Source organism: Aegilops tauschii, chromosome 5 (assembly GCF_002575655.3).
Source record: "Aegilops tauschii subsp. strangulata cultivar AL8/78 chromosome 5, Aet v6.0, whole genome shotgun sequence".
NCBI lineage: Eukaryota > Viridiplantae > Streptophyta > Magnoliopsida > Poales > Poaceae > Aegilops > Aegilops tauschii.
The window spans coordinates 427689399-427705604 of NC_053039.3; the positions used below are offsets into that span (position 1 = coordinate 427689399).

Here is a 16206-nt window from a genome sequence, read left to right on the forward strand (position 1 = left end):
GTCTACTACAGTACGTACGTACACACGTATCGGGATAGGAGTAATTGCGTGAATATTCGTTCTGATCCTGATCTGATGTGCTGTGGCACCGTTGGCTTTCCTATCGCTTCGGGCTCAAAAGGCGATCGATCGGCCGATCTCGTCTTGATTTCTGCTGCTACTATAGTTAGTTTTGGGCATTCTCAAAAACAAAAGAAATTAGTTAGTTTTGGGGTTTTGGCAGGCAGCGAGGCAGCTCTATCGGCTGCGCCGGCCGGCGCGATGTTCCCGGCCGTAAAAAGTGATGTGAGGAACCGCGCGCCAGTAATTCGGCAACCAACAACGCGCTAGCCAACAGAAGCATCCGAGATAGGTGCGTGCGTGCGTGACACACGAGTCACGCCCCGGCGAGAGCGGCGCGCGGCGGGTATCTCGTTGCCCCCCGCCCGATCACCACCGACGTTCCCATCGCCGTCTCCATCGGCCTCATCCCCACGGGAATAATTATGGGCCGGGAAAAAACGGTTCGGCCGCGCCGCAGGCCCAAGTGAACCGTTCATAATCGGTACGACTGTAGTAGAGTCAGGGGTCCTCTCTCGTCACGGCAAACCAACGTTTTCAGGATTGATCAAAAAAAAAAAAACCCAACGTTTTCCGGATGGAAGGAAGCAGGGCCTGGAGGTGGAGCCCGTTGGCGTGGTACTACGTGCAGAGTCGTGGAAGTTGCGGCGCACCGGCCGTTGGAGGAGGAGTGCGGGGAACAACCACATCCCTCCCGCCATGGGCGTTCGTTCCCTTCTTCTTTTCCGTGCCCGAGTGCATATCTCTCTTCGGCCGGACGGATATGCATGACACGGAAAAGGAAAAAGGATAAGACATGCACGACTCAAGGAGGAGATTGCTGGATTGACGGGGCGGCAGGCAGCTCTCCCGAGACGGCGATAACGGCAGTGGAGAGGAGGAATCCGGTCTTCACAAGTTGGGCTGCCGAAATGCTTAGCCGGCCTCTAGTCCTGGCCTTCCCATCGGCGCAGTGCATTTCGGGCCGTTTTACATTCTGCGGTGAGCGGAAAAATGTCACGACATTGGCCCAAAACAACGGAAAAAAGTCCCTATTGAAACATGTTTACATGGTCTGGACATTTTTTAGTACTACCTCCCTTCACTATGAATCTGACGCCAGTTTTACAGTTTTTTTAGACAGTCTTGTGAATCTTTTATTCACACGTCACCATGTTTACATGGTCTGGACATTTTTTAGTACTACCTCCCTTCCGATTTGTAGGGCTCATCTCAAAATTTCAGTTCTTCCGTTCTCTAAGTCTCTTTTTTATTATTTCTCATCGCGTGTTTACATTTTAAAGGTGCATTAAATCTTTGCATGCAAGAATTAAAATAAAACTCAGCAATGTAAAACTTCTTGGTTATTTATTGGCCACGGATGCGTGCATTGCAGTTAATGCACTAGTAAACACAACTTTTTTGACAAAAACGAGCGCATTAGTTGAGTACATTTTTGCAAATTATAAAACTTATTCTATCAGTCACCATCTACATTGGTTGGTGAGATTTTACAATTGAGCCATATAAACCGGATGGGGGGAGTACAACACTAGGCAACTGGGCGCCGTTGCGCTCGTTACAGGCATGGGCGCAAACGGGCGCACACCCCCGCGATGCTCTGGGCCGGCCAATCTAAAGTGTTCTCTTTGTGTCTTAATCTGCAAAAAAGGGTGCCGCCAGGTTTCGAACCAGCTACCTCTCTCATCAAAGATCATGGACTAACCACGCGACCGGCGGCCGGGATCTAGTTATGTTTTACTTTTTCCTTCTATTATTCGTTCTTCTTCCTTTTTCCCTTTTTTTGTTTTCCATTTTAAATTTTTTGTTTTCTTTTTTTCTTTCGTCTTGGTCCAATGAATTGGTTTGCAAATACATGGACGTTTTCTTCAAATTGATCAACTTTTTTCAAAATCAATGAACTTTCTTTGAATTTTGGTGAACTTTTATTCAAATTTGATGAACTTTTTTTGAATTTCAATGAACATTTTTTGAATTTTGATGAACTTTTTTTCAGGTTTGGTGAAGTTTTTTTCAATTTCGATGAACTTTTTTAAAAATCGATGATTTTTTTTTGAATTCATGAACTTTTCTTCCAAATTGTTGAACTTTTTTCAAAATCAGTGAAATTTTTTCGTTTTTTTTTCTTTCGTCTTGGTCCGATGAATTGGTTTGCAAATACACGGACGTTTTCCTCAAATTGATGAACTTTTATCAAAATCAATAAACTTTCTTTGAATTTCGATGAACTTTTTTTGAATTTCGATGAACTTTTTCTAATGTTGATAAACTTTTTTCGGATTTGGTGAAGTTTGTTTCAATTTCGATGAACTTTTTTCAAAACCGATGAACCTTTTTTCCAAATTGTTGAACTTTTTTCAATTTCGATGGAATTTTTTCAAAATCGATGAACTTTTTTTCCCAAATTGTTGAACTTTTTTCAAATCTGTGAACTTTTTTCTCAATATTTGTGAACTATTTTTGAAATGGATAAACCTTTTTCAAAATCGATAGACATTTTTCTCAAAATCGTGAACTTTCTTTTTCAAAATCGATTAGTTTTTTCAAAACAAATGATATTTTCTGTAATTGATGAACTTTTTCCAAAATATTTTCACAAAAATTAAATCAAAGCGCTACAGTAAACGTTGCCATGTGTAATAAATAGCACGGCTACAAGTGTACTTAAAAAGTTCGCCCCGTATTTGGTCAGTAGCACGCCGTAGGTCAGGTGGTTAGGCATACACGTTTGCCGTTGTCACGGCGCGAGATTGATCCTCGCTGAGGGCCATTTTTTGCGGTTCTTTCGCTTTTTCGCGCTACCCCCTGTAGCGGACCGGCCCAGTTGCATCACTTTTCGGGCGCCAGTAGGAGGAACCGGCGCTGAGAGCGCCGGTTAGGAGCTCCCTAGGCAACTGGACTGTGCCTGGCCTTTTTTCGGTTTGGGCCGGTTAGATCTATGCGGATGGGCCTGCAGAAATGGCGAATGCCGAATATCTTGGGCGCTCGCTTCATGCGAGATGGCAGGAGCGCTCGTCTCAAGCACCTGCACTAATGGGTCGGCCCAGCGCACGGGGCTTTAAGTGCTTTCTTTTTCCTTTTTTTTTTGTTTTCTAATTTCCTTTTTTTACGGACGTGGAAAGGAGGTGATTGGGAGTCGGTCAACGACAAAATGAAGCAAAGACGGAGAGGAATGGTTTGTTGTGCGGATAAGGTAGCTCCTTTGTCTCGCCTTCGTGCCGAGACAGATCTGATCGAACGAATGAAAAGCGTGACGTGGTAGAGCTTGTGCGCCAAGATTCGTGCGGGAAATTAAATGGTAGCTGAGACGTTCGCTCGAACCTGCAGAAAATCTGACATTCGGTTTTTAAAGTTTGGGAAAAATAGTGCTAGAATAATTCAATGATCTTGTGATGTTGCCTATGAACATCAACTGAGTAATAAAGTGGAGCAGGTTTCTCGAAAAAACTCAGTAGGAAGAATCTGGCCGGTACAGTACAGTCCAAGTCAACCAGATCCACTACTGACAGAATAATAATTTCTTGTGCTTTAGCCTGTATGTAGACCCAGTGATAATATTTTCTGATTAACCTGTCCGTGACAGTGGTCCGGGCAATGATACTCCGCTCCTTTGTCCGGCCAAATCCGCGCCCAGATCTCCACTCACAACCTGGCAGCCAGCCAGCCTTGAGATCCAGGGCAGGGACAGGATCGGTTGAAAACAAGAGAAAGAAATGACTGGAGGGGTCAGCTGCCAGATCAATGATCAATAATAAAGTTACTAGAAGACGAAGCGAAGGTGAAAAGGGAGAGGCAAATGCTGGTACAGCGTAAATTTCCAAGGGAGCAGGCATAGCAGTAGCAGCATCTTTGCATGCCCCAGATCTTCATTCTTCCACATGCAGCAAAGGCAGTGAAGAATCTCGTGGTAGAATCCGGACAAAAGACGTGCCGATCCGGTGATAAACTACGCTGAATAGTCCTTCCCGATGAAAAGTGGAAACACGCCCTGCCGACAATTTGCCATCTTGGGTGACTCAGGGAAGGAACGGCCAAATGGAGGAATTCGAGTCCATCATAGCCAGAGCTCAGAAGGAAAACCTCGTAAGAATTTCCTATATGCTGTTGATTTGCAGCAGAAGGGAAAGAACACAGAGCAAAACACCTTGAACACGAGCCGCCGTACAATAGACTGGGCAGTAAAAAAAAGAAGCTAAGCTTACTGAACAAACTATTGAATTTCATTCACATAACCAGTTCGGAGAATTCTTGAGCTCATCATGCGAAGTGCGCACTCAACCAAACGAGAGCAAGTTCCATAGTTACATTATTATCTATATATATATCGACCTTAATATACTGAAGCATAGATTCGATATTATCCACAGTTCCGCACCAACTACCGACGACGAAGCGCAGACAAGCTCATACTCCCCCAAATTGCATCGCCGAGCTCACCTCTCGCGCTTTCTCTTCAACGGGAGCAGCTTCTTCACTTTGTCTGAGCTCTTGTTCACCGATTCTGCATCTTCTACGCGGCGGAAGCCAAGGTGCGACGACAAGTTCTCCACTTCCACTTTCGCGACATCCTTTCTTACTCCTATGTCGGTGATGTATCTACCGGCACAGTACATCCCGGCTGTGACAGTGGCCATTCCAAGCGGACCGGCAGCGAAAATCTTGAACGGAGTGGACAGAAGAGCTGCCAGTGGCACGCCAATGGCGGAGGATGCTTGCCCGCTCACCCCAATGCCTGGTTCATCAACGGGTACAAGTCCAGTCTTGCAGTAGAGTGCAAAGTCCTCACAATTCTTCTCGAAGATGTCGTAGTTGCCAAACCCATTCTGAAGCAAGTGCATAGCTCTCCGGACCACAACCTCCGATGGGTCTGATTGGGCAATGGTGCAGGTTCCCCCTCGAAATTTTGCAAGGAAAATTGCAGGTGGCACTCCGTACTCGAAGCAGTAGAGGGAGCCATTCCCAAGAAAGCAATCCAAGCAGGTGAGTACGACGCCACTATCGGCCAGCTGAAAACCACAGTCTGGGAATGTTGGGCACTCTGATGAAGCCCGTGAGATCAGGCCAGAGATGGAGTTGGATGAATCCGAAGATTCAACTTCCTTCTTTCGTGTAAAATGGACCACTTTGCTTCCTCCAACATAAATACCTGAACATGGAATTAGTAGCAACTGAATAAGAAAGTGTCTAACACTAAAAAATTTCTGCATAAGCAATATCCAATAAAATAGAAGAGTACAGATGCAGGGAAAATAGACAGATTGGTGTGTGAGTGGGTGAGCCTGGGGCAGGGGATAAGACAGTTTGTCCAAAAAAAAAACTGACAACGGGCACTTTATTAAAGCATCAAGATTCTACAGTTTTGACAAATAATGCAGCTTTTCCATGCAGGTACCCATGGCATCATGCGCAAAACCTACAGCATGTCCTCCCTGCATATGGGCTATGGCCCTCACTGAATGCACAAAAAGGAGCACCTCAATAGATAGAACACTGCATCAGCGAATAAAAAGCACTGATCATTTTGGCTCCCCTTCGATGTAGCCTCACAGTGAGACGATGCAGAAGCGCCATATACGCTTGCTAAATGCGTCGCAACGATCTCTAGTTCATTAAAATACATAGAAACAAAGTAAAAATAATTGCAGTAACTAGTGAGGATCAAATATAAAAGGGGCAACTCTGCTAAAGTTGGAATACAACAAATTAAAATTGGATGGTACTTTGGTGATAGTACTAGTTTACAGTTACTCCAAAACGAATTAATAATAAGAAGGCTTGAAGCGCTTATCTCTTAGAGTGAGAGCAATTTAGAATTAATAATAAGAAGGCTACTCCACGAAGACAGCAAGGAGCAGATACGGACAGACAAGTAGGTCAGCAGTAGGTGAGCAGCAACAAGTGTCATTTGTTCTACATGTAAAGCAGGAAACATGGCATGTGGCATCCGAGGCATCTGGAAGGATTTGGGGATGGACTTGGGGAGCTTCAGTTGAGCTTGAAACCCCTCAATTGGAGCCTAACCATCTGAGATGAGATAGAGTCCCAATATTTGTTCTGTTTTTGCGGTTACAATGATTTTTCCACCAAAATTAATGCTGTGGCGATTTATAAATAGTATAATACTGAACTCCGGATGAAAGAGAGTAGAGTCTGTACAATAATTGGGGGATATGGTGCAGCTGACAAGTTGTCAATTTCTCATCAGGTAACTTGGCATTGCAAAGTAGACAACCGGGGAAGGGAGACTTGACGGTTGACGCGCATCTCCTACCAATCAATACCAATCAAGGAATCGTTGCTTCAAGCCGGGGACTTGGCTGTAGAGGTAAACCCCAGACCGCCACAGTTGCGAGATGAAACATGCAGGCGCACGCTAATGGCGAACAAAGGACATGAAAACACAAGCGTGACTGAATTCCCGCGGCGAAAATGCACCCGCATTCAGCCACAATTCACAGCGCCGCCGGCCAGCGGAGCAATCGGGTAACGAGAATTCAGGGGCTGAGACCCCGAGGGACGGCGGAACCGCGTAGAGGGGAGGGGAAGGGGGGCCGTTGCAGCGTACCGTGGTGGGAGTAGGCGTAGACGGCCCTCCAGGTGTAGATGTGGTCGCCGGGCCTGACCTCCGACCGCTCCACCCGGTTCGACAGCAGCCCCATCGCCGCCGCCGCCGCCGCCGCCCCCAACGCTCTCCTCCGAGCTGTCGGTGCGGCGCCGTGGCTTCCCCTCGCGTCCGTGCGAAATGGAGTGAGCTCCAGCCAGTGTATATAAAAGGGGAGGAGGGGCGGAGGCCGAGGCGAGGTAATAATGCGGGGGAGGGCGGGGGCGAGGTATATTCGCGGCGGCGAGGCCGGGGGAGGGGAGGGGAGGGGCGAGGTAAAGAATGTCGCTGTCACACGGCGTCGCGTCACCCACCACCGGTTCAGTTGGTTCGCTCGAGTCGTGGGCTCGGTCGCTGGCCGGGCTCCCGTTTCCCGGCTCGGGGAAACCGCGAATGGTAGAGATCCAAGGCGAGTAGATAAAATTCCCAAGACGGAATCAAATCACATGCCATGCCGCCGGCGTCACGTACGTAGGCTCGTGGCCGTGGCGGGTGAGGGACGAGGAGGGATGGACGAGGTGGGTCGGCACGTTGCTGTGCATGGCTCGCGGTCCTGAAATGAAAGTTGTAACGAATGTGGCGAGGCCGGCGGGACGGGTCGGGTCGTAGGGCATCGGGCACCACCAACTCCGGCTTGCACCTTTCCCTCAAAAAAAAAAAAAACTTCCGGCTTGCACCTATCTAAGAGCAACTCTAGCAGACCCCGCAAAACGCCCTGGCCCGCAAAATAACCGCCAAATTGCGGGTCAGGGCCAGAAAAATCTGCATGACCAGACCCCGCATCCGGTACCGGACCGCAATTTTTTTGCGGGGCGCGGCAAATCTTCTCCCCCAACCTCTATCATCACGGGCTGGGAGGCCGACCCGAGCTCAACCCCCATCCGGCGCGAGATTTGGCGGGAGGGACATTTCCGCGCGCCCTTTCCCGCTCCCCGCACCCTCCGCCACCATTGCCCCCCCTCCGAAAGCTCCGGCTGCTCCTCCCCGTCCGTCCCTCGCCGCCATGGACGACCCCATGCTGTCCCCCGTCACCGTCGAGGTCGCGCACGCCCCTTCCCCTCGGGCGGATCTCGTTGCCGGCCATGTTGGCCCCGCCGGCGTCGCCCAAGCACACGCCGCGCCTGCCCGCAAGCGGCAGGGCAACGTGGTTGTGCAGGGCGGGAATCCGGCTGCCCCGGCCACGATGGCCCGCGCTCCGGGCGCCAATGCCGTAGTGCGATCCCGGCCGGCGGCGGAGAAGGCCGGCAAGGTCGCAGGGCCAAAGCGGAGGAAGGTTCCGACTTCAAGGAAGCCATCTTCTTCAACCTCTCACTCCATCCCCCCGCAAGGAGGTGCTCCGGCGATGCCGTTCAACGGTGCCGCTCCCCCCGCGAGCGAGGTGTTCGACGAAATGGCCGGAAGGTATATCCCTTCGGTCTTCGGCGATTCTCTTTCATTTTTTCGCCATTGTTCTCGATAGCTCGTGACTTGTTATCGTTCGCTATAGCGGTGGTTTGAACAATGCAACAACCGAGTTCGTAAACTTGTTGGATACGAACGCGGTTGACATTGATCAGGCCCCTTTCGAACCATTCGACTACAATGAAACGGAGGGCGGCGTGGACGATCATGGTTCTGCGGACGAGTTGGAGGAGATCGAAGCGGAAGCGTTTGAGCAATCACAAGCAAAAACTGGGAAAAGCCAAAGATCGAAGAACTACACGATCTTGGAAGATCAAGCTTTGATCAAAGCATGGAGTGAGTTTGCTTTTCCTTTGTTCAAATTGTGCATCATCATAATGTATCATGAGAAATGATTGCATCACTTTGTTCACATTGTGTAGGACAAGATTGCTCAACATAGATACAAGGACATGGAAGCTTCGGAAGGCAGATTCTTCAAATTAGAGCATTGTTGGGAGTTGCTCCAAAAGTGCGACAAGTGGAAATTGATCGACAAAGAATCCCCACCAAAGAGAGGCTCAATTACAAACATGGATGAAGATGAGGATGATGATGGCCCAAGAAATTTGAACAAGCCCGATGGCGACATGAAACTAGAGAGAAGATAAAGAGAGAGCAAGAAGCATCGAGCTTGAGGGAGAAGATTGATGCCACGGTGCAATCAAACGAGTTGATGTTGTTGAAGTCGTTGGAGATCAAGAAAGAGTTGGCCGAGAAGAAGGCAAAAGAGAAGCAAGAAAAATGGCAAATGCTCAAGGAAGAGGGGCTGCGCAAAGCTGCCATTGAGGAGAGAAAAGTACGCGCCTCTGAAAACAAATAGCTGTCATTGTTGCTCGCCGAAGAGAAAGATCATGTCAATGAACCACAATGACATGGACGACGTCACCAAAACATGGCATGATATGGCAAGGAGAAAGATCTTGAAGAGGAGAATGGTCGCCTCGGCCCGTCCGTCTGCCAGTTCCGGTGATGTTTTCTCTGCTCCATATGGTGGCAATGTGGATGATTTCGGTGCGGGAGTTGGAACAAGCGACGGAGGTGGCTACGGTGGCGCCGATGAACTTCAAGATGGACTCCATGGCGCGGAGTGAAGATCGACCCCCAAGATGATACCGGACATGAGCGCATACCTTTGCATGCCCTCTTTTGCGTAATGAACTTCGCTTTTATTTGCGCGCAAACTGTTTATGTCATTTGAATTTGAACTTGTTTGTGAAACCCTATGATAAATTTCAGATTTGCAGTTTTTTTGTTTGCGGGTCGTTGCGTTGTTGCGCGAGCAAAACCCGCATAACCGACCCGTAAAAAAGCATATTCCGCGAATATATTTTTTACTGGTCCGTTTGGGGGGTCTGCATCTGTGCTAGCCCGCGCCGGCCCACAAAAGCGGTTTTGCGCGAACTGCAAACGCGTTTTGCGGTTTTGCGGGGTCTGCTAGAGTTGCTCTAACCCCGTGCCAGGTGCCATGGTGAGAGACGAGCCCACGCCGTGGCAGGTCCCTCGGTCCGATCTTCTTTTTCTTTTTCTGTTAGGGGAGGGGGGCTAGTGTGCCTACATTTTTTTATATAATAGTGAAAGGGTGAACACAATGATGATTTTGATTTTTAAACAAGACAAGAGTGATTGGCAATGGCATCACAGCTGACCAAACCGGATAACGACGGTGCCTGTGGGAGTAGAATGTTTTTTCCCCTCAATTACATGGATACATGTCATAGACCAGAACAGACGCGCAATACACATCATATGCATGTACGCACACACATATCTACACACATCACTACGCGTCCATCAAGATTTACATTTTTAGGACAGTAAAACTGAGCCAAAACCCAGCCCTCTCACAACCTGGCAATTTCGGGCCGTCCATTCGCGTCATTAGGCTTATCTGGGTCGTTAGATGTGCTTAGTTTTTTTCCCCTAGACCAACTATTCTAAAGGGCAGCTACTCTTGAAGAAAAAACAGAGGCATGTGGTTCTCTGGGCCTTATCTGCCGGCCCATTTGACCAATCCGGCACGGAGACACACAGATCGAGCTCCTATCGATTCTAAAAAAATTGAGGCCTTTGGTTCATAGGGTAGGAAAAATTATAGGAATAGGAAAATTATAGGAAATGAGATGACATGTATCTCAAATCCTATGAGTAGGAATAGGAAAGGAGATGCCCTTTGATTCACATCATAGGATTTTTTTCATTGAGTCTAGGCTAATGTTTATTTTCCTATGAAATGTGGAGGATAGGAAGAATTCCTCCATAGGAATATGATTCCATTCCTACAAACCAAAGGCTCTAAAGGATTTTTTTCCTATAGAAATCCTATCCTATGAAATTCCTACAAGATTCCTCTAAACCAAAGGAGGCCTGAGCGCCTATTGCTAACCTCCCGGAAAAAAGGCGCCCGTCTCTGCCAGAGGGTAGGTCAACGGGACAGAGGGGCGATGCGGGTGAGGCGGGCGATCGATCTCCGAGGGGATTCATCCCTTGCGCACGATGCGGTGCGGGTGACGCGGGGGCAGCTCGATCCAGCCGACAGGCTAACGCTTCATCTGATCGAAACTGCTACGCTGAAACTTGAAAGAGGCAATCATAATGAGTGTGTTTAGGACTCATCTAGATTTGACATAATTATATTACGTCTAAGTTGATGTCATTATTATTTTTCTTTGTTTTTATTTTATTTTCATTTTTACGCTTGTCCAGGGGCTAACAGCGAACGTGCTAGGTTACATACGCTAGCTTCCTTCACTTTAGGTACGCTTGCTTCATTCCTTTGCGTAGGCAATCCTCTATTCGTTTTCTTTTTCTTTTCTTCTTTCCGTTTCGTGGCCCGTCCTTTTCCTTCTCACGAATATTTTTTTCTCATATATAAACCATATATTCGTGTATAATTTAAAGATGCATGAAAACCTTGCATTTTTATATGTTCATGTAAATTTTAGATAAGTGTCCACATGTTTTAAAAATATTCATTGTGAATTTGAAAATTTAATGCAATGTAAATTTTTTGTTAGCGTAATTTAAAATAAATGTTGATAATATTCCTGAAAAAAAGTCATGACATTTAAAAACTGCTCACGCGCATCAAAAAAATGTATGTGATACTTTAAAAAAAATGTTATACAACATAAAAATGTCCACGTAATTCAGAAAAAGTGTTTTCTACCACTCAAAAGAATGTACGTGGCATTTACAAAAGAATATGTTTGTGTCATTTAAAAATATGTTTATAATCTAAAAACTGTTCGCATAATATAAAAAATGTTTCGTATCATTCAAACAAATGTTCAATGTGTATTTGAGAAAAATGGTATACACATAAAGGAAAAAATGTTCAAAACATATATTAGGACAAATGTTAATCGTGCATTTGAAAAATATTCAACGTGTATAATTTTTTCCCCAGATATTTACATAAAATGTACAACATGTATTTAGAAAGAGTATATCTAAAATAGTATTTGAAAAAAATGTTAATCATGTATTTAAAAAAATGTTAAATATGTATACAAATGTTAAAATGAAATTAAAACACAAATTTGAAACATCATGATTTTTAAAAGGTTCATCATTTTAAGAAAATGTCCATGTTTTCTTGTAAAAAAATATGAAAACGAAAAAACCATGAATATTTTTTTAAAGATGGAGAAGTAACTGGCCGATAACCCTCCTCCCACCTTTAATTGCAGTCTCATTGCGGGGATGGAGTTGTTTCTCGAGGGTGGACTTCAACTGGGATTAAAAGAATGGGCTAGGCTCAGTTGTGTGTCGATGGTGGACTGGCAACTGGGATAGAACTGGATCGGGGGCCTAGTTGCGTATCGAGGGTAGAGTTGTAACTGGGACAAAATTGGTCAGCCCCCAATTGCGCATCAAGGGTGGACTTCCAATTGGGACAAAAAAGGTGGGGCCGTTGCATTTTGGGGTGTAGTTGGGTTTGCAACTAGGCAACGGGAACAAAATTGATCGCGCCCCAAGTTGCATGTCAATGGTGGGCTTGCGATGGGGAATAAAATGAGTTGGGCTCAATTACGTATCGGGGGTGCACTTTGCGACTGCGACAAAAAAGGCAGGCCCTCCAATTGCATGACGGGGGTGAAGTTGCAATTGGGGACAAAATGGGCCGCCTCCCTCCCAGTTGTGTATCGAGGGTGGAGTTGCAACTGAGACATAAAGGGATTCACCCCAACCCTAGTTGTGTGTCGAGGGTGGACTTGTAACTAGGCAAAAAGGGGTCGGGTCCAATTGCGTGTCGAGGATGGACTTGCAACTAGGAAAAAATAGGTCGGGCCCTCATTTGCGTGTCGAGGGCGGAGTTGCAACTGGGACAATAAGCCCTGCCTCTAGTTGCGTGTCAAGGATGGATTTGCAACTAGGACGAAAAATTGTCGGTCCACCCAGTTGCATATCGAGGGTGGACCTACAAGTGAGACAAAAAGGGGTCGCCCCACCATAGTTGTGTGTCGAGGGTGGACTTGCAACTAGGACAAGAATGGCTCTAATTGCGTGTGGAGGATGGACTTGCAACTCGAACAAAAATGGGTCGGGACCTCAGTTGCGCATCGAGAGTGGACTTGCAACTGGGACAAATGGACCCTTCCCCCAGTTGCATATCAAGGGTGCACTTGCAACTGGGACAAAAAGATTGGTTGGCCCTAGTTGCGTATCAAGACTAGACTTGCAACTGGGATGAAAACAAAACTATGGACCCAGTTGCGAGTTGAGGGTGAACTAACAACTGGGACAACTAAACAAAACTACGAGACCAGCTGCGAGTCGAGGGTGGACTTGCAACTGGGACACCTATGAGCTTAGTAGAGAGTCAAGTATGGGCTTGCAACTGGAATGAAAAACAAACTATAATCCCAGTTGCGAGTTGAGGGTGGACTTGTAACCCAGATGAAAAACAAATTATAGGCTTAGTTGTGAGTCGAGGGTGGACTTGCAGCTGAGATAACTACATAAAACTACGATACCAGTTGCGAGCCAAGGGTGGACTTGCAACTGGGATGAAAACAAACTATGGGCTCAATTGCGAGTCATATGGTGGACTTGCAATTGGGACAGAAACAAAACTATGGGCCCAGTTGTGAGTCAAGGGTGGACTTGCAACTGGGACAACTACGAAACTATTGTTAGGGATCGAAGCAGAATTTTAAAATTTCCTACGCATCACCAAGATCCATCTATGGAGTATACTAGCAACGAGGGGAAAGGAGTGCATCGACATACCCTTGTAGATCGCGAGCGGAAGCGTTATAATGAACGGGGTTGATGGAGTCGTACTCGTCGTGATCCAAATCACCGATGACCGAGTGCCGAACGGACGGCACATCCGCGTTCAACACACGTACGGAGCAGCGACGTCTCCTCCTTCTTGATCCAGCAAGGGGGAAGGAGAGGTTGATGGAGATCCAGCAGCACGACGGCGTGGTGGTGGATGTAGCGGGGATCTCGGCAGGGCTTCGCCAAGCTTCTGCGAGAGGGAGAGGTGTTGCAGGGGGAGAGGGAGGCGCCAGGGGCTGTGCTGCTGCTGCCCTCCCTCCCCCCACTATATATAGGCCCCCTGGGGGGGCCGCCGGCCCTGGATCCCATCTACAAGGGGGGCGGCGGCCAGGGGGGAAACTTGCCCCCCAAGTCAGGTGGGGCGCCCCCCACCCCCAGGGTTTCCAACCCTAGGCATAGGGGGAGGCCCATGGGGGGGCGCCCTAGCCCACTAGGGGCTGGTTCCCTTCCCACTTCAGCCCATGGGGCCCTCCGGGATAGGTGGCCCCACCCGGTGGACCCCCGGGACCCTTCCGGTGGTCCCGGTACAATACCGGTGACCCCCGAAACTTTCCCGGTGGCCGAAACTTGACTTGCTATATATAATTCTTCACCTCCGGACCATTCCGGAACTCCTCGTGACGTCCGGGATCTCATCCGGGACTCCGAAAAACTTTCGGGTTTCCGCATACTAATATCTCTACAACCCTAGCGTCACCGAACCTTAAGTGTGTAGACCCTACGGGTTCGGGAGACATGCAGACATGACCGAGACGCCTCTCCGGTCAATAACCAACAACGGGATCTGGATACCCATGTTGGCTCCCACATGTTCCACGATGATCTCATCGGATGAACCACGATGTCGAGGATTCAATCAATCCCGTATACAATTCCCTTTGTCAATCGGTACGTTACTTGCCCGAGATTCGATCGTCGGTATCCCAATACCTTGTTCAATCTCGTTACCGGCAAGTCACTTTACTCGTACCGTAATGCATGATCCCGTGGCTAACTCCTTAGTCACATTGAGCTCATTATGATGATGCATTACCGAGTGGGCCCAGAGATACCTCTCCGTCACACGGAGTGACAAATCCCAGTCTCGATCCGTGTCAACCCAACAGACACTTTCAGAGATACCCGTAGTGTACCTTTATAGTCACCCAGTTACGTTGTGACGTTTGGTACACCCAAAGCACTCCTACGGCATCCGGGAGTTACACGATCTCCTTGTCTAAGGAAAAGATACTTGACATTGGAAAAGCTCTAGCAAACGAACTACACGATCTTTTGTGCTATGCTTAGGATTGGGTCTTGTCCATCACATCATTCTCCTAATGATGTGATCCCGTTATCAATGACATCCAATGTCCATAGTCAGGAAACCATGACTATCTGTTGATCAATGAGCTAGTCAACTAGAGGCTTACTAGGGACACGTTGTGGTCTATATATTCACACATGTATTACGATTTCCGGATAACACAATTATAGCATGAACAATAGACAATTATCATGAACAAAGAAATATAATAATAACCATTTATTATTGCCTCTAGGGCATATTTCCAACAGTCTCCCACTTGCACTAGAGTCAATAATCTAGTTACATTGTGATGAATCGAACACCCATAGCGTTCTGGTGTTGATCATGTTTTGCTCTAGGGAGAGGTTTAGTCAACGGATCTGCTACATTCAGGTCCGTATGTACTTTACAAATATCTATGTCTCCATTTTGAACACTTTCACGAATGGAGTTGAAGCGACGCTTGATATGCCTGGTCTTCCTGTGAAACCTGGGCTCCTTGGCAAGGGCAATAGCTCCAGTGTTGTCACAGAAGAGAGTCATCGGGCCCGACATTGGGAATCACCCCTAGGTCGGTAATGAACTCCTTCATCCAGATTGCTTCTTGCGCTGCCTCTGAGGCTGCCATGTACTCCGCTTCACATGTAGATCCCGCCACGACGCTTTGCTTGCAACTGCACCAGCTTACTGCCCCTCCATTCAAAATATACACGTATCCGGTTTGTGACTTCGAGTCATCCAGATCTGTGTCGAAGCTAGCGTCGACGTAACCCTTTACGACGAGCTCTTCGTCACCTCCATAAACGAGAAACATATCCTTAGTCCTCTTCAGGTACTTCAGGATATTCTTGACCGCTGTCCAGTGTTCCATGCCGGGATTACTTTGGTACCTTCCTACCAAACTTACGGCAAGGCTTACATCAGGTCTGGTACACAGCATGGCATACATAATAGACCCTATGGCCGAGGCATAGGAGATGACACTCATCTTTTCTCTATCTTCTGCCGTGGTCGGGCATTGAGCCGTGCTCAATTGCACACCTTGCAATACAGGCAAGAACCCCTTCTTGGACTGATCCATATTGAACTTCTTCAATATCTTGTCAAGGTACGTACTCTGTGAAAGACCAATGAGGCGTCTTGATCTATCTCTATAGATCTTGATGCCTAAAATATAAGCAGCTTCTCCAAGGTCCTTCATTGAAAAACACTTATTCAAATAGGCCTTTATACTTTCCAAGAATTCTATATCATTTCCCATCAATAGTATGTCATCCACATATAATAAGAGAAATGCTACAGAGCTCCCACTCGCTTTCTTGTAAACACAGGCTTCTCCATAAGTCTGTGTAAACCCAAACGCTTTGATCATCTCATCAAAACGAATGTTCCAATTCCGAGATGCTTGCACCAGCCCATAGATGGAGCGCTGGAGCTTGCATACCTTGTTAGCATTCTTAGGATCGACAAACCTTCCGGCTGCATCATATACAATTCTTCCTTAAGAAAACCGTTAAGGAATGCCGTT

The 16206-nt window shown here is 47.2% G+C and overlaps 1 protein-coding gene across 1 annotated transcript; it reads right to left on the reverse strand.

Moving 5' to 3' along the window:
• Positions 1-4258: 4258 nt before the first annotated feature.
• Positions 4259-7023, reverse strand: LOC109748531 (protein LEAD-SENSITIVE 1). The gene is made up of 2 exons (XM_020307561.3): positions 6626-7023; positions 4259-5206 (listed from the first exon to the last, which is right to left on the reverse strand). The coding sequence occupies exons 1-2, from the start codon at positions 6717-6719 to the stop codon at positions 4494-4496; spliced, it is 807 nt and encodes a 268-aa protein (XP_020163150.1). The 5' UTR covers positions 6720-7023; the 3' UTR covers positions 4259-4493.
• Positions 7024-16206: the final 9183 nt, after the last annotated feature.